At 45.2% G+C, this 24,005-nt stretch overlaps 2 protein-coding genes and 1 long non-coding RNA gene across 6 annotated transcripts; 1 reads left to right on the top strand and 2 right to left on the bottom strand.

Annotated features, from left to right (window-relative positions):
* Nucleotides 1–898: 898 nt before the first annotated feature.
* LOC117644296 (zinc finger protein 239-like) lies at nucleotides 899–10,454 on the bottom strand. The gene is made up of 4 exons (XM_034383634.1): nucleotides 10,445–10,454; nucleotides 10,256–10,336; nucleotides 4,952–5,510; nucleotides 899–1,565 (listed from the first exon to the last, which is right to left on the bottom strand). The coding sequence occupies exons 1-4, from the start codon at nucleotides 10,452–10,454 to the stop codon at nucleotides 1,049–1,051; spliced, it is 1,167 nt and encodes a 388-aa protein (XP_034239525.1). The 3' UTR covers nucleotides 899–1,048.
* A 196-nt stretch (nucleotides 10,455–10,650) lies between these two features.
* LOC117644997 lies at nucleotides 10,651–19,261 on the bottom strand. 4 transcript variants are annotated; one of them, XR_004587692.1, is made up of 5 exons: nucleotides 19,103–19,261; nucleotides 18,046–18,169; nucleotides 14,262–14,360; nucleotides 13,916–13,995; nucleotides 10,651–12,460 (listed from the first exon to the last, which is right to left on the bottom strand). It is a non-coding gene; the product is annotated as an uncharacterized LOC117644997 (long non-coding RNA). The 4 variants fall into 4 exon arrangements; XR_004587695.1 differs by lacking the exons at nucleotides 18,046–18,169; nucleotides 19,103–19,261 and adding an exon at nucleotides 17,591–17,663; XR_004587693.1 differs by lacking the exons at nucleotides 18,046–18,169; nucleotides 19,103–19,261 and adding an exon at nucleotides 15,808–15,920.
* A 29-nt stretch (nucleotides 19,262–19,290) lies between these two features.
* Nucleotides 19,291–22,844, top strand: LOC117644973 (gastrula zinc finger protein XlCGF49.1-like). Its single transcript, XM_034384835.1, has 2 exons — nucleotides 19,291–19,426; nucleotides 20,980–22,844. The coding sequence occupies exon 2, from the start codon at nucleotides 20,993–20,995 to the stop codon at nucleotides 21,698–21,700; it is 708 nt and encodes a 235-aa protein (XP_034240726.1). The 5' UTR covers nucleotides 19,291–19,426; nucleotides 20,980–20,992; the 3' UTR covers nucleotides 21,701–22,844.
* The last annotated feature ends 1,161 nt before the right edge of the window (nucleotides 22,845–24,005 follow it).

The raw sequence follows: 24,005 nt of genomic DNA, 5'->3' as shown, positions 1-24,005 counted from the left end.
GGCGCACAACGTACTAAAACTGCAATTTTTTGAATTCCGGAATGCGGTTTTCATCATTCGACGCAGAAAGGAATGGTCTATAATATAAACTAATAAAAAAAGTTGCAATTTTTGATCATTTTGGAGTGATGTTCCCCCTTAAAAAAATAGCTAAATGCGAACGCGTTCTATGAGTGAGTCAATCCCTTATCTTAATCTAATCGGTGTTATTTTTCATGGGTGGACATTGAGCTGCGCCTCTCGCCACACTTTGCTGACAAAAGTGAAAGACTACCCCGAAACTTTCCGACACTTCGAAGTATTCCCAAGTTTGAGACAATTGTTCCTGAGACTTCGTAAAGGCCCTCCACGAAGTGACTGCGCTACACGCTTCACCCAGGATGATCGCATTTTCTGTTATTTTTCGACGAATTAAATAAGTTTTCCAGAGTTTAAGCTATGAGGCAAGCGAGAGAAACAGCATATCTGCATTGTTGAACGCCTTACTCTAACAGCATTCTGGCGAAAAACATCTGCAAGCCGAAATATTCAAAGTTCGAATATGGTGCCACGAGAGCGACAAGCAGACACACTCTCATTTCAGGAACGTGACATCACGTTTACACGAATGTGTCAAAATGTCACCTTCTTTTGGGCGTCGTGTCACATTCGTTTGAATGTGAATAAGCTCATTTATGGCTGTTCACACCTAAACGAACGTGACACAATGCTCAAAGGAACGTGACATTTTGTCACATTTGTTTCAACGTGATGTCACCTTCCTGGAATAAAAGTGGAGTTTTTCGGATTTTTTTTTTCCATTCAATGGATTAAGGAACCAAACACGCCGTTGAAGGGGAGGAAATGTGCCAAGAGGTACTACTTTCACTTAGGTAAAAATGAATAAATAAAACGAAAATAGTGTTTGATATGAAATTATATATACCCTTCATTATCATAAAAAGCAAGTTGCAAAAGCTACAAAAAGTAAGTTTTCAAAATATCTTTGTTTCCACTATTGCCACTACAAACCTAACTGTCTCTTGATGAAGAAATCGGACTTCTTTCCTCATTCATTGCGCTTGTAAGGCTTCTCTCCGGTGTGGACTCTCTTGTGCACCTTCAGGTTCCTTAATTCAGTGAACTTCTTTCCGCACTCGTCACACTCGTAAGGCTTCTCCCCGGTGTGGACTCTCCTGTGCACCTTCAGGTTTACTGATGTAGTGAACTTCTTTCCGCACTCGTTACATTCGTGGGGCTTCTCCCCGGTGTGGACTCTCGTGTGCTTCCTAAGGTTATCTAATGTAGCGAACTTCTTTTCGCACTCGTCACATTCGTGGGGCTTCTCTCCGGTGTGCACCATCTTGTGCCTGATGAGGCCACCTGATTGAGTGAACTTCTTTCCGCACTCGTCACATTCGTAGGGCTTCTCCCCGGTGTGCAGCATCTTGTGCACCTTCAGGTTACTTAATTGAGAGAACTTCTTTCCGCACTCGTCACACTCGTAAGACTTAGAGTGCACCCGTCTGTGGCTACTTAGTTGGGCAGGACGAGAAAACTTCTTGCCGCAGAAGTTACACGTAAGCACAGTAGACGCGCGGCGCTTCTTTGTGAGTGCCTTCCAGCGCGAGTGGTTGACGTTTCGCGGCTTGGAAGGGGCCGCATTGGAGGTTGGTCGCTCATTGAGGCCAGTGGCTGCTGCAGACGGTGCCTCGGACAAGGCCTCCACCTCGTCGGCGAAGGCGTCCTCCACCTCGTCGGTGGCGGCGTCCTCCACCTCGTCGGCGGCGGCGTCCTCCACCTCGTCGTCGGCGGCGTCCTCCACCTCGTCGGCGGCGTCCTCCAACTCGTCGGTGGCGGCGTCCTCCACCACCTCGTCGGTGGCGGCGTCCTCCACCACCTCGTCGGCGTCCTCCACCTCGACGGCGGCGGTGTCCTCCACCTCGTCGTCGGCGTCCTCCACCTCGTCGTCGGCGGCGTCCTCCACCACCTCGACGGCGTCCTCCACCTCGACGGCGGCGGTGTCCTCCACCTCGTCGTCGGCGTCCTCCACCTCGTCGGCGGCGGCGTCCTCCACCTCGTCGGCGGCGGCGTCCTCTACCTCGTCGGTGGCGGCGTCCTCCACCTCGTCGGCGGCGGCGTCCTCCACCTCGTCGGCGGCGGCGTCCTCTACCTCGTCGGCGGCGGCGTCCTCCACCTCGTCGGCGGCGGCGTCCTCTACCTCGTCGGCGGCGGCGTCCTCCACCTCGTCGGCGGCCTGACTCGGCGGCAGGCGCAGCAGCAGGGGCACGCGCGCCCCGAAGTAGTCCATGTGGAATATTCTTTGGACGGCGAGGCGGGGCTTTGCGGCGACACCTGCAGCGTCAACAACGCAACGGCGGCATCAGGAGACAGATTCCGAGAATCGTTTCCGTCGCGCTGTCCATCTCACTTTCATGGGGCGTCCCGTGTGGATGGGAGCACTGGTAAAACAAAGGCATAAAAATTACGCCCTTAAGGGCATAAATACCCTTTTACGCCCTTCCAAGGGCATAAATCGTTTTATGCCCTTGGGTAGGGCGTAAATGGAATAGGAATTTCAAGCAAAATTTTAATGCCCTTCCCAAAGGCATTAACGATTTATGCCCTTTAAGGGCGTAAATCGTTTGTGCCCTTAAAGGGCATAATTTTTATGCCTTTGTTTCATCAGTGAGAGAGACAGAGCGACGGAACGGATCTTAGAATCAGTCTGCAGGGCGATAGAACTCAGACGGAGCGCCACCCAAAGGAACAGAAAAAGGTCACCGCACTCTAAGTCTCGTATTGACTTGCGACTCTCGTATCGACTCTTTTGCCATACAAGTTTTAAGTGCAAATGTAATATGTACTATTTTCTATTTACCTATGCACTATTTTGCTCATTGTATTATGTATTTAGTTCACGAAACCTGACTTTTTGTCATTTGTAATGTACTTTTCAATGACTACATGATCAATTGGCAATTTTATCTGTATGAAGATCAAAATTGTGAATGGTTACAGAGAAAATAGTACATTTTACGTTAGCCTGAAAAACGTCATAAGCAAGAGAGAAAAATGTCCATTTAGGTCTGAGAGTGTGTGATGGCGTATCATGGATGTCAAGATGAGAATCATCCGGATGGTCAGCTTATTTTCTGTCAACTGCATGTCTATTGGTATCTTTTGAAAGAACATGACGATTTGGTTTGAGTCAAGCGAGACTTTATGCAATCAATTTGAGCTCACTTGGCCACATGACCTTCTGTTCTCTTGGGTACCGTTCCCGACATGCGAACCAACAACTTCTACTACTCGCAAAGCGAACATGCTCAACCCATGCAAGTAAAGACTACGTCGGCAGCAAAACCTAATAAAAAAGCTAAGCAGTCTCAGGCACCAAGCTTTTGAAAAATGCCATACGACGAAGTCGCCTCGTAGGTACAATGAAATCCTTCGTAAATCTTACAAAGCCGCGTTGGTAGGGTTTATGAAGGAGGTCAGAGGAACTACGAAGCACATTCGCCGTGAAAGAATGTAACTGCACTGTACGTAGGGCACATCGGATTGTGTTTAAGTTCCAAACTTTGGAGTCAAACGCCTCCAAGTGCGTCGACGTGACACGCATGCACGGATCGACAAATTGATCCAACGCGCACACCATGACGCATGCAGACGTCACAAGAAGGCAGTGACCAGCCCGTCAAGGTAAGCACAGGAATCAGAAAACCCAAGTAAATCGCACAGTGGGTCCGAAGACCGGTGAAGGCGGCCGGAACTCTAACGCGTGTTTAGCTTCTGAGTCGCTAAAAAGTACTCCTAGGGTACGTAGTATGGACAGAAATCCATTGGAAGGGTCGAACGTTCGGCACGAGTGCCATTTAGCGAGTCTGGAGGTTAAAACGCGTCTGGAGTTTCGACCGCCTCCACCGGTCTTCTGGACCACTGCGCAGCGCATGCGACGGAACGAATCGACTTCTACATCCAGTCGACTCGTTGTGGGTGCCACGGACAATCCTGTGAGATGCAAGAACCTGAAACAAGGAGGACACCAGTTAAAAGAGGGCAAAAGTTTTATGTGATCAGTCTTCAGTGGCGCTGGGTGAGTTGAACTGTAGTCTGATGTCGGAACGAATTTAACGCCGGTCGTCCTCTCAGTGCGTGGCAGCGACGGTATAAATCGGCTACAGTGCCCAATCGACTCGTGGTGGCTCTAATTGAAATTCGTCTGATATGCAAGAACCTGCAACAGAAAGGACACCAATTACAGGGGAGACAAAACTCAGCTCTCCAAACGAGGAATTCTTTGGTGGGGTCACACAAGTTGTTTTACTTTAACACAACTGCACCGAGTTTTCTAATGAAAACGAAAGTCACGTGATGCAAGACTCGTGCAGACTGTTGTCGAGTAATATGAAGAAAAATCCTTAGCACACACTTTAGAGTATTGCTTTTACTCTTTTATCTTATTTATCGGTAATCAAAGTTAAAGCAAGATACAATATCGAAAACCCTGAGAAAAAAACGTGTACAATTCTAGGGGGGGCTTTGTATGCGACTCGTTCTTGTTTGCAGACAGCAAAGAAGCTAAACAAGAAAGAGCATGATGTGCTATCTTAAAAGCACAGTAACCTGATAAAGAAAAGATTGAAATAACATTTATATACATCACACCCCAACACCACAACAGAGGTTCCCGTCAAATGAAAATTTACAAATTTCACTAATCACGTCATTAAATAAGAATCAAGTGTCTTTTGCGAATCTCAACACCACCTAAAGAGCACGCACAATTCCGCACACGTCGAACAAAAGAGAATTCTCTTCAGCGAGGACCCTTTGGAGTCTGAAAAGACAAAAGATTGAACTTCTTTGAGCACTCGCGACATTCGTTGTGCCTTTTGTCCAAAGTGCATCTTCTCGTGCTGTGTCAACTAAATGAGTGAAGTTCTTTCCTCAGTCATTACGCTTGTCAGGCTTCCTCACTGTGTGGGCCTTCTTCGTGTGAGTGTAGAGATTACTTGATTGAGAGAACTTCTTTCCGCACTCGTCACATTCGTAGGGCTTCTCCCCGGTGTGCAGCATCTTGTGCCTGATGAGGTGACTTGATCGGCTGAACTTCTTTCCGCACTCGTCACATTTGTAGGGCTTCTCTCCGGTGTGCAGCATCTTGTGCCTGACAAGGCTAGCTGATTGAGTGAACTTCTTTCCGCACTCGTCACATTCGTAGGGCTTCTCCCCGGTGTGGGTTCCCATGTGCTTCCTGAGATTCGAAGCATCACGGAACTTCTTTCCGCAAACCTCGCACGAGTGCGGTGCCCTCTTGGAGTGACCAGCCAGATGCTTCCTCAAGTCCGCCTCTGCACCGAAGCACTCGCCGCACTCTCCACACCTGAACCCGCGGCGCGTCTCCCTGCCTGCCTCCTCCCTGGGCGAGGCCTGCTCCACCGGGACCGCGTCGCCAGCCAACCCTGCCAGCGAGAAGGTCGCCGCGATGCGGAGCTGCTGGGGCTGGACCTCGCTCGCAGCCACACCTGCAAACCAAAATGTGACGAAAGCTATTAGGCTCGGAAGCCTTTTAAAATTTCAGTTAAAAATTATTGCAGTTACTGGGTTTACATCAAAATCAGCGCACACACTCCAAGAAATAAAAAGTTGATAAACAATAGAGAACAAGTATACTGCAGTATTCCGTCAGAGGACATCACTTTCTTGGAAATTACAGGATGCCGGGGGAAACTCCAAAAATGTACCGCAGAAATACAGACTCTTAGCAGACGTCAGCTCCACTCTCTCAGATTGGTTTTGACTTTTTTCTTTTCATTATTGACTTTTGGTCCTTAGCTTACGTGGTTTAAGCAGCAACAGTATGTAGTATTTCCTTCGTAACCATGTACAATATCGTTCACTAGAAAGACTAAATTGTCATCAAATATTGACTATGTTTCAAGTCAATTGCGTACTGACTCTTCGTCAATAGCAAATTGACTCTAAGTCAATGCTACGAACGAAATATTACATAGATATTGAGGAAATAGTACTTTTCACTGCTGTGTGAAATACAGGGTGAGCTTTCTCGATGTGTCAATAATTTGTAGATAGCTTGGGCACCCCAAGATATTTCATATTTCATATTTCACCAATGAACTAGTGGGCGCAAACGTCTAGGTACGGAGATAATTGGTGTTTTGTAAAAGGCGTTCGCATTTGCAAGATAGGCACTTGCTGCCACTGAGGGTCGCAGGACCTCAAGAGAGGGTGTCGCGGGTCATGAAGGGATGCTTCGAGACTCGCGGGGGAGCGGCAGACCTTGCACTTGCCCTTTCGGGTGGTTGCTGAGGGTCGCAAGTGGCTGTCTTGGCGGCCTGCGTAACAGTGGACCTCGCGGCTGTGTTCGCGAGGGTAGCAGGACTCCACGGGTACTTCTGCGACATCAGTGGCACTCCCGCGAGTACTGCGAGTCCCTTGACACCCTTTCATGAGGTCCCGCCACCCTCGGTGGCAGCAGTTGCCTACCTCGTAGGCGCGAAAGTAAATTACAAAACACTAATTATCTTAGAAACTAGACGTTTGCGCCCACTACACTGCAGGAAATAACCACAACAAAAGTACTCAAATTTCTGGCAAATTTTTTATGAGGTTTTTGTTGTACTTTCGTAGTACAACAATAATTGTACAAAGTACAATGAAACCGGCATGCCTCGTTGTGGTTTGTACAATTCTCGTTGTACTTTCTACAAACCCTGTTGTACTTTTATTGTACAGTTTTTGTTGTGCATTTGTTGTACTATTCACACTTTTCCTTGCAGTGTAGTTTATTTGTAAAAAATGATCCCCTCGGGGTGCCCAAGCTACCTGCAAATTATTGACACATCGAGAAAACTCACCCTATACTCTTCAACAAAAGACAAAAAGTCAATAATACACACAAAATCTATGTGTGTACTCAGTACACACTTCTAGGTGCGTGCTTACAAGCGTGCACTTCGAGGTGTGTACTTGCCTAAGCACGCACCTAGAAGTGTGTACTTGAATGAGTATGCACTTAAAAAATGGGAATCAGTGAGTATGCACTTAAAAAAGGGGAATCAGTGAGTACACACTTGCGAGGTGCATGCGCGGCATAGGGAAAACGCATCCTTTTTGGCCCGCCCTTCTATTCAAAAAATAGGGGGAGGGCCTATGCATTTGCCTTTGTGTCTGTGTGTTGTTGTTGTTGTTGGCGTCTGTGTACAAGGAAGGAGTTGAGCTAGAGTAATCAGATTTGGAGAGTACTTCAGGAGTACCGTCCAAACAAATAATCCGGTGGTGCAAATCCCGTCCGGGTCGCACAAGGGCTGCTGCAGGTGCATCATGGTTTACATGAGCGGGAGGGGGATTTCCGCCATTATTGGTGCTAGCAGGGCACATAGGGGTATTTTTGGAATCGGGGCGACGAGACAAGATAAATGGACCTGGTCCCGACCCCATCGGCCGCTTTTACAAGTTGGCCAGATCAGGATCTTCAAAAAAGGGGGTCGACCGACTAAAAAAATTTATTGCAGATTTCGATTGGTCTCAGCAAGACCTTTTCAACGAGGGGTCGGAAAGGCGGTCCAGGAGCCCGACTTCGTCTATTAGTCACATCAGGATATTGAAAAAAGGGGGTCGACCGACTGAAAATTTTTACTTAAGTTTTGGATAGGTCTTGGCAAGACCTCTTCAACGAGGGGTCGGAAGGGGGGTCCAGGAGCCCGCCTTCATGAGTTATGGGAAAAAGTGCGACGGACTCGTTTTGCGCTCCTGCTGTGCCTCTATTGCAAGGAGTTGCAGTAGCATGGCAAATATGGGTATTTTCGGAATGAGGGCGAAGAGACAAATGAAATGGGCATATTCTAAGGACAGTTGGAGTAAAAAGTGTAAGGACTATTGCATATTGTGAATAGAAGGGCGGGCCTAAGTCACGATGGTACATCGATAACTTTGCTTTACCCGCTCACGGTGTGTGTGATGCGAGCGGGCCGAAGGCCCGGGCCTTCGACTGGCCAAGTTGGGTCTGATGCGAGGGCCGAAGGCCCGAGAAAAGGCCGCCGGCAGGCCAAGCTGGGCCGGCCCCCTGTCGAACCGAGTTGCCAGCGCAGCTGGCAACTCGGTTCGACGGAAGGGCGGGCCCTAGCTTGTTTTATGTGTGTACTCACTGAGTACACACTTTTAAGTGCATACTCATTCAAGTACACACTTCTAGGTGCGTGCTTAGGCAAGTATACACCTCAAAGTGCATGCTTCTAAGCACGCACCTAGAAGTGTGTACTTGAGTGAGTATGCACTTAAAAGTGTGTACTCAGTGAGTACACACATAAAAAAAGGATGCGTTTTCCCTATTCTAGACATGGTTCGGTACTCCATCGCAACGTAAAGAATTATATCACGGAAAACGTCTACAGAGGAATGCTGCACTTTTGAAAATTTCCACAATTATTTCTTAGGCCTTCTTGACAAAAACGCAATTGCATCATTCATCTGACTGGATTAAGTTTACCCTGCAAACAACTTTTCGTTCCTCCTGAAAAGTGATGAAAATTGAGTTATTCCCTTCACACTAAATTACTATGTAGGTTTTTCTGCGCGCTAATGTACGAAATTGTACATGCACTTCCTAACGCACGAATTTGTGCGCGACACACTCTAAAAAATAATGGCATTTCTACTACACCGTCGTATGGTAAAAGTACCAACTTCGGTATGGGAAACGACAATCCTATACGTGATTTGGAAAATTCCTATGCTTTTCGTTCAATTGCCAATGCGGTGTAGTAAAAAACCGAACCTAGTATAGGAATCTGATTTCCTATACTCGTGTTCGGTTTTTTCCCACACTTTTTGGTAGAAATCCTATTACTTCTGGCCATTGTATACTGCTTTTCCTACAACCCATTAGTAAGAATCACAAACATTTCTGAAATATTTTTTCAGGAGAGAGGGGACCAAAACAGACGTTTAATATTAATAACAGGCTAACGGCACAATGACTAAGGCGGCAAAGCTGCTCAGAGAAAAGTAAAGAAAAGCTCATGTGACGTCAAACCGTTAATAGAAATTGGCACTAGACGAGATTCGTTAAAACCGGTTTAAACTTATTTTGTATCTTGTTCTGGCCCATTATCACATCTGGTTTTAGATAATTTTGACTTCTTCATTGAAACTTGAAATGGGTTTGTCTCTGAAAATCGCGGCAACTCAGAACTACTTATGTAGATGAGCCATGGTTTTGAATCCTTGCGAAATTTAAAGTTATATTATTATGAAGCTGAAAATAAACGTAGCGCTCCAAAGCATTTTGACATCGCCTATTGTTAAGTTACCTTGTAAAAGGTGAGCTGTGGGTAAGGGTATGGCCCACTGTCAGCCGCCTGCCGTCAGGTTGCACAAACCTGCCGCTAGGTGGCGCTTGGAGCGCCGTGCCCGTTCACCAATAAGTATTTCCGATTTATGTTACGAAAGTAAATAATTTTTGATAAATATATCATCTGTTGCCTAAGTAAGTGTCAGCCCTAGCCGTTGGCTTTCAGTTTTATACAAAATATGACACTATAGTCGAGAAAAACGCTTTTCCATGTTGCCACTCGCTGGCGACTGCGGTCGGCCATTCGGTTGGGTGCAAGCAAGATCCGCCTTGTGGTACAGAGTCCGGGAATGGACTGGGCTGCCTCTTAGGTGGAAGAAGCTGTCTATAAGAGAGAGATTGTGACTTTAATTTTTAATATGCCTTCCGAATGGTAGTGGTGCTGGCGCCATGTTCTCTCGGAATGTGTTCACTATTTCTCAAAGTAAGCCTTCCTATGAGGGTATAGGATTATCACCACATCACGTAACGAAAATATCCCACAACTCGTATGGGACTTTTACCATACACGGTATAGTAGTTTTCCCACACCCTAATACAGTAGAAACCGAACAACACGTATAGGATTTTTGCCATATCGGCAGATGGTAAAATTAAAATGTCCTATGTGGGAAAATTCCTATACCGAATAGGTTAAATGCGTCCGATACTTTTATAGGATTTCTACCACAATTTTTTTTAGAGTGCAATGCACGATTTCCTGCATACTTGCGCACGAAATCGTGCATTATCGCGCACAAATTCGTGCGTTACGAAGTGCATGTACTATTTCGTGCATTAGCGCGCAGAAAAACCTACATAGTAATTTAGTGTGTTCTTCCGCTTCATGGATCACTTATGGACATTAAAGATGCGCGAACATAAATATTTACTGACGAACTGGCGGCGTCAACTCACCCGGTTCCTCGCTCCCCGCGCCGCCGCCTCGCAAGTCCAGTCCTCCGGGCGAAAGGCTCTCCGCCTTGACGCGCGCGAGACCTGCAAGCAGAGGCAACGTTGAGGCGGGGAAAAGCACGCAACCACATCCACGTGAATTTAGGGTTTTCAACTTGAAGTTGCATCACACACTCTCGGCCTTTTACTGACTTTTTCTCATTAGCTTACGCATTTCTGTAAGCAACCATAATACTTAGTATTTTTTGTCAGTATTACTTAGCAATTGCTAATTACTGTACTGATATTACCGTTTTCTTAGTAAATTACAAAGAAATATTTAAGTATTTAAGAGCTAAATACTAAGTATTATGGTTGCTTATGGAAATACGTCTGCTAATGAGAAATAGTAAGCGGCTGAGAGTGCACACAACACCGGCCCAAGCGGTTCTCCACAAATTTGGAGAGAGGGACTGTAAGCTTGGGAATGTTCTCGTTGGTTTTTTATCAGGTCAGGTCACATTACCAAGCAAACAGGACTTCCCGACAAAAATGTGAGTGCCGTGAGAACAGATTCTGCTCGATTTTCGTTGAAAGTAGGTTTAACGAGAAAAGAGCGAAAGAAAGGAAACGTCTTTTAAAAAGGACGCCGCGACAAAGGGCTTTAAAATGTGTGTCGCACTGAAACGATTAAGTTCTGCGAAAAACAAAACACTCAGGCAGGATCAAGACAAAAGAGCAACGTCTACGTCACATCGCACTGCGCATGCACCACCACTGCTGACAACACCGCTCCCAACAACCTCGTGATGACGAGGCCCACTACAACAACCTCACCGCACACCGCGGCGAAAAAACCAGAAACAACAAGCGAGAATCATTGAGGGGTAGCGCGATACAGATTCATAGATTAAGATCTGAAAGAGGGACAGAAACATGAGAATTAACATCAAATTGAAAAAAGACCTTAAGGGAAAATTGGTAAAGTGATAACAACACACTGTATGTCATGGAGCCCTCTTCTTTTGTCCCATGAATGTTCCAATTTTATGCACATCTGTTGCTGTGAACAAACTTGTTCAATTAACTACCAAATCGCAATAGGCATTGGACACTTTGAATCACCAGGTAGAAAATTGTCACTCACGGATGTGCTTAGAATTGCATTACTCAGGGGGCAGACAAATATGAAGGTACAAATACAATGACAAAACGACAAAATTAACAAATGTGAACAATACCCAGAGAGTGCGATTTTGCACTTTGAATCATCACCAGGTGGACACACAATTGTGTCACCGATGGGATGTGCTTAGAATTGCATTAATTAAGGGGCAAAAAATAAGAAGGTACAAATACAATAACAAAACACCAAAATTAACAAAAGCGAACAAATGGAGTGGAGCGACATTATTCACAATCACAAATGAGCATCTCAGAAGAAGACAATAATTACACAAAGTAGCAACAAAGGTTTCAGTAGTAAATCGCAGTAAACTTCAAAGTGAAGGACAAAGAAAATTAAACAAGGAACCGATAACAACAAGGCACGCCTCAAATGATTATCTTTAAGTCGCACTTATGTTCGACAGCAACCACTCAGAGTGTAACTTTCGGGAACCACACAATACATTCACAAGCAAGCAGTCATCGCGTGGGGTTCCTCTCGAGCACGTTGAGATAACTTGTATCAGAGAATTTATTTCTAGCTGCACTCGTCACTTAAGTAGGGCTTCTCCTCGGTGTCGATCCTCTTGCGCTTTCCTAGTGTCACACCAGAGAGTTTCCATCCAGAGTCGTCGCACTGGAAGAGCTTCTCCCCGGAATGGGTTCACTTGAGCACTTGAAGTTACCTCACATGTTACAACTCTTAACGCATACTTTCGTACACTGAAACAGGTTCAAATTTAGAGTACTTCTTTAGCGAATCATAGAGCTTCGCCTCGCGGTGGATTCTCTTATGCTTCCCGAAACTCGAAGCGTCACGGAACTTCTTGCCGCACACCTCGCACGAGTGCGGTGCCGTCTTGGAGTGACTTGCCGGATGCTGATCCAAGTCCGCCTCTGCACCGAAGCACTCGCCGCACTCCCCACACCTGAACCCGCGGCGCGTCTTTCTGCCCGCCTCCCTGGGCGAGGCCTGCTCCACCGGGACCGCGTCGCCAGCCAACCCTGCCAGCGAGAAGGTCACCGCGATGCGGAGCTGCTGGGGCTGGACCTCGGCCACGCCTGCAACCAAAATGTGACCAAGGAAGTAAGTACACTGAGACAAGGTGGTGCCCTGAAACTGACCGACTAAGTCGCCCGCCCCAGTTTTTAGGGCGACTTTAGTCGCCTACTTTCTGGGCGACACAGTCGCCTAGTTTCTGGGCGAGACAGTCGCCTAGTTTTAGGGCATCTTGGTCGCAAATACAGAGCTTACTTATCTATGCTGGCCCAAGGCATTGCACACAAGTTTGCCTGCACATGGATAAACTCAATGATTTCACATTTGGGTGGCGTCAGAGATGCCCCGAATCTAGGCGCAATAGGTGCCCCGAATCTGGGCAGCAGTGGTTTACATTAGGTCGGACCAACCCCAAAGGTGCTCAGGTTGAGGGCGCCTTGGGCCAGCATTCATAAGTAAGCTCTGTATTAACGACCAAGATGCCCTAAAACTAGGCGACTGTGTCGCCCAGAAAGTAGGCGACTCAAGTCGCCCTAAAAACTGGGGCGGGCGACTTAGTCGGTCAGTTTCAGGGCACCACCTTGTCTGAGTGTAGGAGAGTGACTCGACATAGTCTCACTGTGACAATTTCAAAGCTACACTCAAAATGTCCTGGAACCTTTTTTTTTTGGTTCCCAGCTGGGACCTAGGAACGATAAAATTATAAGTCCGTCGATGACACAATTTTGTGTCCACAAAGGTGATACAAATTGTCCAATTAAGAAGCAGATGGCAGTAGGCATAGGACAGTTTGCATCACCTGGTGGACAAACAATTGTAACACCGTCGAGTATCAAAATTGTGCTTAAGGATACTGTGAAGTGAAACTAGCATGTCCTTGAAATAATTGTGACAGGAAGATCATTTTGTGGTCAAAATTAAACCACTTTTTGATGAATTTATTCCCAAAGTTGAGGGCCAAAACTCAAATGAGTTTCTGAGTTATGGAGGTTCCCATAAACTTTTAATCGTTTCTCCCAAATTCTCCTCACGACGCGAGAATAACTTAGATCCTGGAATTTCCTGAGAGTTATGCGACTTATATTTTCAGTTAGATTCTACGGTAGGTGAAATTTTGGGACGACAACTTAACTATGGTAACTATAATCGTGAATTTTCAAAAAAGTTTTCGTTCGAAATGGAGCTTGACCTATCAGGAAATTGGGTGCAATGAAAAACGTAAGCCTTTTAACTATGATCAGATTTGAGATGTGCACGACGTATTACAAGCCACTGACTGGCGTACACCTACCTTGTTTAAGCAGCAATAGTATGTGGCGTTTCCTTTGTAACCATGTACAATATTGTTCACTATAAAGACTAAATTGTCATCAATTATTGACTATTTATCACAGTCAATATGACGAACGAAATCTTACATAGATATTGAAGAAATAGTACTTTTTATTGCTGTGTAAAATACTCTTAAACAAATGACAAAAAGTCAATGTCAGTCTGAGAGTGAAGGAGGCACTTACCAGTTTGAACTGTAGTCGGCTCGGCATCGTCTGGCGGCGAACCAAACACATCGTCAGCCATCACCATCAAAGCTGTTCAGCTACCAGCGTTCGGGAGAGCAACCACAACAAAGAAACGCAGTTCAAACCTATCAGTTGGATTCTACGGTACATGAAAATTTAAAACAACTAAATTATGCTAACTTTGACCGTGAAGGAAAAATGCTTGTGTTTCAAATGAAGCTCCATCAATAAATTGGGTACAGAATGAAAAACGTAAGTCTTTTAACTTGTTAACGCTGGGGCAGTTGCTTCAGACATTACAGATAAAACACATGAGATTTAGGATGAGGCAGTTAGGGCCTACCTGTTTAGACTGTAGTCGGCTCGGCATCAGAAGGCGGCGAACCGAAGACATCGTCATCCATCATCAACGCCGTTGGGCCATCAGCATGCAAGGAAGCAACTGCAAGAAACAAACACACGACTCAAACTGCAAACCTCAACTGAAGGCAAAAACACTGCAAGAAAAAGTGTAGATAGTACAACAAAAGTACAACAGATACTGTACAATAAAAGTACAACAGGGATTGTAGAAAGTACAACGAGAATTGTACAAACCACAACCAGCCCTGGACTGCCCAGCACTCTTTATGCCGGTTCCATTGAACTTTGTACAATAATTATTGTACTTGAAAAGTACACTAAATTCCTGATAAAAAATTTGCCAGAAATTTTAGTACTTTTGTTGTGGTTATTTCCTGCAGTGAAGCGCGTTACTTAAGGGCACTATGAAACAAAACGTGGACTACTCTACACTTGGGTACTTTCGTAGATCCTGAACCGGAAGAAAGCAGAAGCCACGTTGGCCGGAAACTAAGCTCTCTTCGGATCTAAAACTATAGCGGAGCTGTACAATACAAATGTTGTTTGCGGAACATATGCACTGCAAATAAGTACAAACCGACTGTTAATGTTCAAGTATGGCCGATACGTTTGACTGTGGTCTCTTTCCCAAGTCAAGTTATGATCTACTTCCGCCAACATGGCGTCTGTGTGCTTCCGGTTCAGGATCTACGAAAGTACCCTCTTCCTGGTAGTCTCATTAAAAAGCTTAAGAATATTTTCAAAATGAATGTCGACGTTAAAAAGAAATCGCAGAGGTTTATAACTTTTAAACTTCACTTCGGTATTGAACAACCTCTTGATTTCTTCTCAACTGCCGTTCGTCTCTTCTCCGAAGTACCGTATTCCGAGACGACTTGAGAGTTGGACTTCATGTTGCGTATCGTGCGACCCAGTGCACCTCACGGACTTCTAGTGGACAGGACCCTCCACTTGTAGATCCAACCTCAAGGTTTGAACGCAGGTAGTTAGCACGATAGTGCGACTTATCACGAAAGCATACGCGATTACTTCGGTTAACGGTGTTGGTCATGATGTGGAGGATCATTTGATCAGTTCACTCGTAAACCTAAAGCGTAGCTCTACGCTCGAATTAAGCAGAGTTACGCTTTGAGACGTTACGCTTGAAATAAAGCACACTCTGGAAATTCCCCCATGCATTTGTATGGGGGCATCTTGGCGGACGAGCCTGTTACGCTTGGTTTTCAAGCGAGGGGTTACCCACTCGGTACTTGGGCGTACACACGATTCCGGATTCCCGCGATTCCTGAACAAATCTTGCATAAAAGGAGAGGTTTTTGAAGATTTTTCTTAGCTTTTGAGTGTTTTGTGTCTTTTACATATCCCTCTCCATTGAAACTTTTAGGATTTTCGATAAAATTTTGAGCAAATTACGAACGATTCCCAGACTGAGTGTACACACGATTCCCGGAGTGGGTAACCCCTCGTTTTCAAGCGATAACTCATTAGGCTTGAAAACAGAGGATAATACTACGCTTTAGTTTTACCAGTGTTCTGATTTCGGTAGCAGCAATCGTTTTAATCCTTGCAGTACCCGAAAGTTATTGTGGCGGTACGTGGAGCCTGACAACATCCTGGCGTAGCAAAATCTTGGCTTACCAACATCGTGGCGTACCAAATTCGATTGATGGACGCACAGTGGGCTGGAATCGCATTCTAGCCGCTTAAAAATAACTTTTCGATAGTCGTCCAAATGGGCCGATTTCAAATGTATTTGATAGGAAATTTTCCGCAGATTCCAAATCTGGTCTCGGAATTGACGTGCGACAAATACTTTGACCGCTACATGCCGTCAAAGTTCAACCTTCGGTAAAAGTTCCAAATTGATGCGAAAAATAAGCTGTTATATATTTATACTTTGTGAGCGATTGGAGTGCTAGTTTCAAACTTCCGCTGGGTTCCTCTTGAAGCTTAAGGTCTGCCCTTCCAAATGGCACTAATGTTTTTCTTTTCTAACCAAAATTGGATGAACGGCGCCCTTTTTAACCACAAATATCAGTAAAAAACTATAAAGTTTGAGATCTACTACCGAATCAACCCCAATCAAGCAGGTCTGTACACTAGAAATTGACGTGAGGCATGTCTTGATAAAGGATCATTCGAGAAAAGCTGCGCAAACTTGCGCAAACGCAAACGCGAGGCCTCTAAAAATGTTACTTTTCACCGAAACATTGTATTTTGTCAATAAGTGGTGGGCTGACGTCACGGGTGTGCTCGTTAGCACCGTGAGCGTGCTTGCGCACAAACGCACGATCAACGCTGCTGCTGCGCGCCCATAGCGAGTAACGCGCGGTCTTAAGTTGTTACGCCAAGCTTCTTCTTTTGGGGAATGCACTGAGGAAACAAAGGCATTAAAAATGTGCCCTTTAAGGGCGTAAACATTTATCCCCTACCGCGGCCTGATACCCACTCCACTCACTATACATCCGGTTTTGTGCATCCTTTTCTTCTTCACTCGGCAGCGATTTTATAAGTCTTTGCGTCTCAAAGTCCAGTAATTATGAGAGCTGCTTTATCCGCATTCCACAAAAGAACTGCCCCCTGGCCCGGGCCACAGTGGTGGGAATGACTCGGACAAAACGGAGGCCCCAGAAGTGGTAGAAAACGAGAAGGCAGACTGTATTTTTAGCATAACCCTCAAAACAATACTAAGTCCTCAAAACAAACAAAAATGGAGAAAAATGGCCCTTTCTGGGCCCACAGGGACTGAAATCTTAGTCTGAGGTCAACTTCGATATCAAATTTGGCATCAGCATACTCAAAAACATGAGATATGAAGCTAATCTCAACACCAAAATTTTTGACCAACTAAACCCTACCGAGATTTGAACCCGGGTTCTTTGGATTCGGTCGCAGGTTCATCAAATTGTAAAATATTGTTAGGGAGTTATTTTGTGCCATTATTAGATGCTGCACACCAAATTTGAAGGCTCTACGACCAAGAGTGGCAGAGAAATTAATTATAAGCGGCTAGAATGCGATTCCAGCCCACTGTGCGCAGCGCGCATGTAGCCCATTCAACCGCCGAAGAGTTGATTTGCGCGAACGCCAGTGCAAGGTGCAAGTCTTGGCGTAGCAGTGCAGTTGCTTCTTACTCAACAACTCTCTACTTCCGGCTTGCGGCTGGCTTTGGTAGCAGTAGAATAGAGAGGACTGTTCACAGGTCAGTGAAACCTCAGACTGGCATGGTTGTGTTTCCAGATTTGAATTTAGTACGGTTCTTGTGTTTGTTACCAAGATCGTTTTCGCCCCTGGCCTGCCTGGACTAACCTTCGATCTATTGCGGTATGAGCTAAGCTTCAGCTTCGGTATATTGTGCACCTCCAAACCTCAGCTAATAGGGTACTTTCGTAGATCCGCAACCGGAAGCAAGCAGACGCCATATTGGCCGGAACGAAACCTCTCTATAACTGTAGCTGAGCTGTACAAATACTGCTCGCGAAACACATGTGCGCACTGCTAATAAGTATCAAAAGGACTGTTAATGTTCAAGTGTGGCCGATGCGTTGGTCTATCGTCTCTTTCCCATGACAAGTTTTGATCTACTGCCGCCAACATGGCGTCTGTTTGCTTCCGGTTCAGGATCTACGAAAGTACCCTATTGAGATTCGCTGTGGGGTATTTCCCCTACTCTTGAAACGGCCCCTCGCCTGAGGAGGGGGTAAGAAGGCTTCGCCTAGAAACACCTCCTCAGGCGAGGGGACGGAGACTCTGCGTGCACTTACTTGTGTTCCTCCATCCGTTTTAAGAGTCGCGGAAAAACCCCATGACACCTGGCTGCTTCCGGTTGAAGTGGTGGTAGGCCAGACTCTTTAGACGTCGTTGGTTAAAGTGAAGAACTGCAAGAATCTGGAAAGCGGAAATAGTTACGTAAGATTTCAAGTAGCTACCTAGCCCTGTTTTAAGGAAAAGTGCTGATCAATAGGTTTTTCCCCGTTCCAGAAAGAAACAAGCTAAATTGATCTTGTAAGAGTGACACGTCGGAAAATTCTCAATCCTATGCTTTTGACCGCGGGTAAGCGGGGTGAGTTTATCAGTGCCAATCCCGATCATCCGACGTGCACTCTAAATGTTGTACAGTGAAGATTCTCCATATTATGGTGAAAATGTTCCATATTATGGTGGTGCAGCTGACTTCGTAACATACCATTGAGAATTCACTGTACCTTATAGAGATTTTGACGAATTTCGTTGGTATTATGGAGAAAATCGCCACCATGTTATGTTGGTGCACCTTTTCACCGTAAGACATTTAGTGTGTACATTTCAGACGCTAAAAAGAAAACAAAATTCAAAAATCGTGCTACTTTTTCATCGTTCTTGTGGAATCGAACTTCCAACCCAGGTTTCTCATTCTGAAAGCGCCCAGTTCTGTCCCCTAGTTGTGAAAACAGTAAACCAAATAACGCTCTTTTATGGTCAATTTTCCGGAGAACCTGACATAATTGGAAGTTGGAAATATTGAAGGTGTCCCAATGTACCCGGTGTCCCACTGTATACCCCACCTTCCCTTCCTATACACGAATGGCGTCAATAGACACTTCCAAGCGCCGAGTGAAGAACAAGAAGAATAACAAAAGCCGGAAACAGACCATAAAAGTCGCTCATTTGTTCATATTCTGAGTCCATTTGAGCTCTAAAAATTGATTAAGATTAGTCAAAGACGAGTTTCATGATTTTAAACCGTGAAAACCTACTAATAAGGCGTTTAAGGGGAACAAAAAAGCCGGTACCAGTTCTTCCTCTTGTTCACTCGGCGTTCTGGTGGAAGTGTATACTCACCAGTGCCCCACGCTTTGCCGGTCCTTAGTTTTCCCCGAATGTCTCTTGTTCCATGACTGTAGGCTATCTGGGACCATGAGGGACCGTTCTTGCGTACCACGGTAGTGTGCAGCGCCAGTCCATCCGATTAACCAGCCACCTTTTTACTCGGATTGCAGATTCGCAGCAATTCCAACGCGTCCGCGGCGGGAAGCCCAAGGTCGCGCAGAGAATCAATCCGACGAGGAGAGCCATTGGAGACGCTGTGACGGACGGGAGGTCGACGCGCAGGGAGCAGCACTAAGGACGGCGCCGCTGGGACGAGACGGCATCAGCATTCGACGGGTTAGTGGAACGTCGAATTGGAACTACACTCTAAATGTCTTACAATGAAATTTGCCCTATGTTATTCGTATGGTACAGTGAATTCGGCGCAAGCATAATACGAAGCAATATTCCTTCGTAATACGAATCTTTTTAGCTTTTTCATTGTAAGATACAAAGAAAAACCTTCGTAATACGAAGAAAAACCACCTTCGTATTATGCTTGCGCCATTTCCTTCGTATTATGGGAAATTTCTTCGTAAGACATTTAGAGTGTAGTCCTCTGAAAGTCTTCCATAGTAAAAAGTCTCCATTTAAAAAGTTAAATACACTCTAAATGTTGTACAGTGAAGATTCTCCGCATTATGGTGAAAATGTTCCATATTATGGAAGTGCAGCTGACTTCATAACATACCATTGAGAATTTACTGTAACTTTGTAGATATTTTGACGAATTTCGTTCGTAAGCTTATTTAGGATGGAGAAAATCTCTGCCGCACTATGTTGGTGCAGCCTTTCATTGTAAGACATTTGCTGCGTACCACTCCACTCCCAGTCAGTCACCTTTCAATTCTTTTCCTTTATAATATAAACAATTTACAACATGAATCTTTCCCTGGCCATTTCACACTGAAAGCGATAAGCTTTGCACTTAATCGTATGGTCAGGCATTTTCTAGTGTGCAGTTATGGTTGAGATTTTCTCCGCACAATACCAACGAAATTCGTCAAAATATCTACAAGGTAATTAGAGTGTATTCTCAGTGGTACGTTATGACGTCAGCTGCACTACCGTAATATGGAACATTTTCACCATAATATGGAGAATCTTCACTGTACAACATTTAGAGTACAGTAATCCTGCGTACACTCCTTAGCCGAGTTTTGGGCCCGTCGGTGCAAACCGCGATGTGAGATTTCCTGTTTTGAGAATGTAAATTCGGCCCTCATTTGAAATTGTGCAGTGCATATTGCCCAACTGCGAGTGAGAAAATTTGCAACTTGCGTTTCGGTTCTCCGCAAGCCATTCAGGAACCACAGTAGTCTCATTTTCAGCTCATTGGTTACGCTGAGGCGGCGTGCATTGTACGAGTCTCGGACTGAACATTTCTGATCAATATGTCTGCTCTCGCCTGTGAAATGCGTTCAGGGCATGTCGAAATACGCTGTATAATCGATTTAAAAAGATATGCTTATAATTCAGGTACCTTTCTTTAAGTAGTAATAGGCGTGGGTGAGGGATATAAATTAGAAGTTCGTGCTCAAAGTGGCTTTGGGTGGTCACACTATGTTTTTAAAACTAGGTTTTTCTATTTCATTCTGATTCTATGAGCTTTGGCTGTTGAAGTGAAAGACATATTGTGCGTAAAGTACTTCCGTGGGAAATTTGGGGAGAAAATTTGACGTGTCGGGCGGCCGAAAAACCATATTGTTCAGCTTACGAGGATTTCAGACTAAAGCTTGCCAATTTTGGGACAACCAATCTTTAATTTTGCCTCCGGCTTCACAGTGCCGTCGCGCTCGCTCTCCTAAGCGCCTTGAAGCGAAGTAGTCACTGACTGAACCCTGTTGCAGGTTTTGTTGGAGCATGGCTTCCAAACTGCGGGGCGACGCCGCCCAGCAACCCACTCTGTCTCGTCGGACCGCGCACGTCCGCAATCGTGCCGGGGAGAAGCCAGTCGAGTGCGCAGTCTGTCAGAAGAAGTTTAGGTACCCATGTGATCTCAAAGTTCATCTCCGAACCCATACAGGCGAGAAGCCATTCGAGTGCACAGTCTGTCTGAAGAAGTTTACAAAAGCATCGGATCTGAGAAGACATTTACGAACCCATACAGGCGAGAAGCCATTCGAGTGCACAGTCTGTCAGGAAAAGTTCAGTCAAGCATCGAATCTGAGAAGCCATTTACGGACCCATACAGGCGAAAAGCCATTCGAGTGCATAGTCTGTCTGAAGAAGTTCAGTAAAGCATCGGATCTGAGAAGCCATTTACGAACCCATACAGGCGAGAAGCGATTCGAGTGCACAGTCTGTCAGAAGAAGTTCAGTTACACAAGTCATCTCAAAACTCACCTTCGAACCCATACAGGCGAGAAGCCATTCGAGTGCACGGTCTGTTTGAAGAAGTTTAATGATACATCGAATCTGAGAAGCCATTTACGAACCCATACAGGCGAAAAGCCATTCGAGTGCACAATTTGTCAGAAGAAATTCACTCGAGAGGATAATCTTAAAATACATCTAAGAACCCATACAGAGGAGACCCCGTTCGAGTGCAGTCTGTCAGGAAAAGTTTAGTCAATCATCGAATCTCAGAAGGCATTCACGAACCCATGCAGTGGGGAATCAACTCCAGTCTCTCTGATGAACTCTAGTTTTGCTGGAGTGAGACGTAATATTTCGCATATTTCACATTCTAGTGCAATTCGTTGAAGTCTCGATCTATGCGCAATAGTCATGTTGATACACTACAAACCTAACTGTCTTCTAAGTACACACTTACAAATGCATGCTTGCAAGTACACACTTACAAACGCATGCTTGGCCAAGTACACACTGACAAACGCATGCTTGTCAAGTATGCGTTTGTAAGTGTGTACTTGCAAGCATGCATTTGTAAATGTGTTTTTGGCCAAGCATGCGTTTGTAAGTGTGTACTTGCAAGCAGGCATTTGTAAGTGTGTACTTGGTAGACAGCTAGGTTTACAGTGTACGAGAGGAACAGTAGTGTATTGAATGACACGGCTCACGCTTTGAATGTGACGTCATTCTCCCGGAAAACTTGGTCATACTCTTGCCTGGTGGTGTCTTGAAATAGGGTACCCCAATGAATCTTGATACAAAAGATGAAGAACAAAAGTAAGCCCTAAAATCAGCTTCTGCGCATGGGCACCTGGCCGTGGGGAAAACGTCTGCGCATGCGCACCGCAGAAGCTGTTATTAGAGCTTGCTTTTGTTCTTCCGTTTCAAGATACATTGGAGTACCCCATTGAATATGCTGCTCTATTAAGCGAGCCATATTGTAGTGTTGCTTTCTAAAATAATCTGGTAACAGGTTCGTGCTATAGACACTTTTTGACAATGGAACCGCGCATTTGTAATTGTTGACGTTACGGCGGTTCTAGTTATGTTCTCACTTGTGTGTGAGTGAGTGTGAGCGAGAGAAAGAAAACTCTTGCATTGTGATACGAGCCATCGCATAATACTGTTGGACTCATTTGTCTTTTCCCAAGGTGGTTCCCGTGTCATTGTTTTTTCCTGTTATCGCCAAAGAACTGGGTTATGAGAGTTTCTCTCCTTTGAAAATAAAAAAGGCGCTCATATTTTTTTCAATATTGTTCAGTACCAGTATGTAAACTGCTGTAATATTTCATTTTTTATGTAAATTTCTTTTTTTATAAAATTGTCAAAATCTCAACATTAAAAATCACATTTAATTTTCCTGTTTATCTTTTATTGTAGTTGTGTACCCGCCTGTACTCGCTCTTGTTACAAACAGTTCTCCAATACCTCAGAGTTAAGCATCATTTGTTACGTCTGAACCATTGAGACAGAGCAGCACGTGACTGGTGGACGAAGGCCACACATGGCGTACACTGGTGAAACAAAGGCATTAAACTTATGCCCTGAGGAGGGCGTAAACGATTTACGCCCTGCGAGCGGCGTGCAGGCTTATGCCTTATGGAACACTGTAAATGTCTTTTGGTTAAAGACTGCACCAACATATTATGGTGGAGATTTTTTCCATAGTACAATAGAATTCGACAAAATATCTGTCAGGTACAATGAATTCTGAACTGTAAGTTACGAAGTCAGCTGCACCACCATATTACGGAGAATTTTCACCATAATATGGAGCATCTTCACCAAAAGACTTTCAGAGTGGCAGTTCTGCTTCAGAGTGAAGGCATTAAAATTTTGCTTAAAATTCCCATACCATTCACGCCCTTTCCAAGGGCATAAAACGATTTACGCCCTTGAAGGACGTGAAAGAGTATTTATGCCGTAAAGGGCTTTATTTTTATGCCTTTGTTTTACCAGTGTCGCTTACTGGTCAAAGGCCTCCCTGCTGAATGTCCATAAATTTCGCATCGCTGAACCGCCTCAATGGCCATTGCCCCCGCCCCTTCCAGTCCAGGCCACCGCTGGTACATTGAAAAGTGGAGCGATTCGAAACTCGCAACGGAATACCGCTTGACTTCGAGCGCTCCACAGACGCACTTGTGTCTCATCGCGAAGAGCCTCTTCATTCTGTTCGAGGCATTTCGTTTTGTTTTGAGCACGTCACTCCAACGCGGCCCGCTTTGCGAGTTACACCGCGAGGCGGCGAACAAGTCAGCACGTTCAACCAAGTTTAGCCGCAAAAATGTACAGAAATGCATTCACTGTAAATCCAAAGGCAATACTTTTATGACCTTTTTTTGCGATACAATTGAGTATCGCCAATAAACGGCCTTACGGAAAAGTATTGCCTTCAAAACGGCGATACACAAAAGTATCGCCAAAATTTGGCGATACTTTGGAGCAATGCCACGATTTGGCAATAAACGTCGAACAAATCAAGGGGAGAAGACCTTGGTAAAATGCCGTGGTTTTGGCCATA

The sequence above is a fragment of the Thrips palmi genome, unplaced genomic scaffold (assembly GCF_012932325.1).
Source record: "Thrips palmi isolate BJ-2018 unplaced genomic scaffold, TpBJ-2018v1 HiC_scaffold_18, whole genome shotgun sequence".
Lineage (NCBI taxonomy): Eukaryota > Metazoa > Arthropoda > Insecta > Thysanoptera > Thripidae > Thrips > Thrips palmi.
Note: the sequence above shows the minus strand (reverse complement) of the source record. Positions and strands in the feature narration are given on the sequence as shown.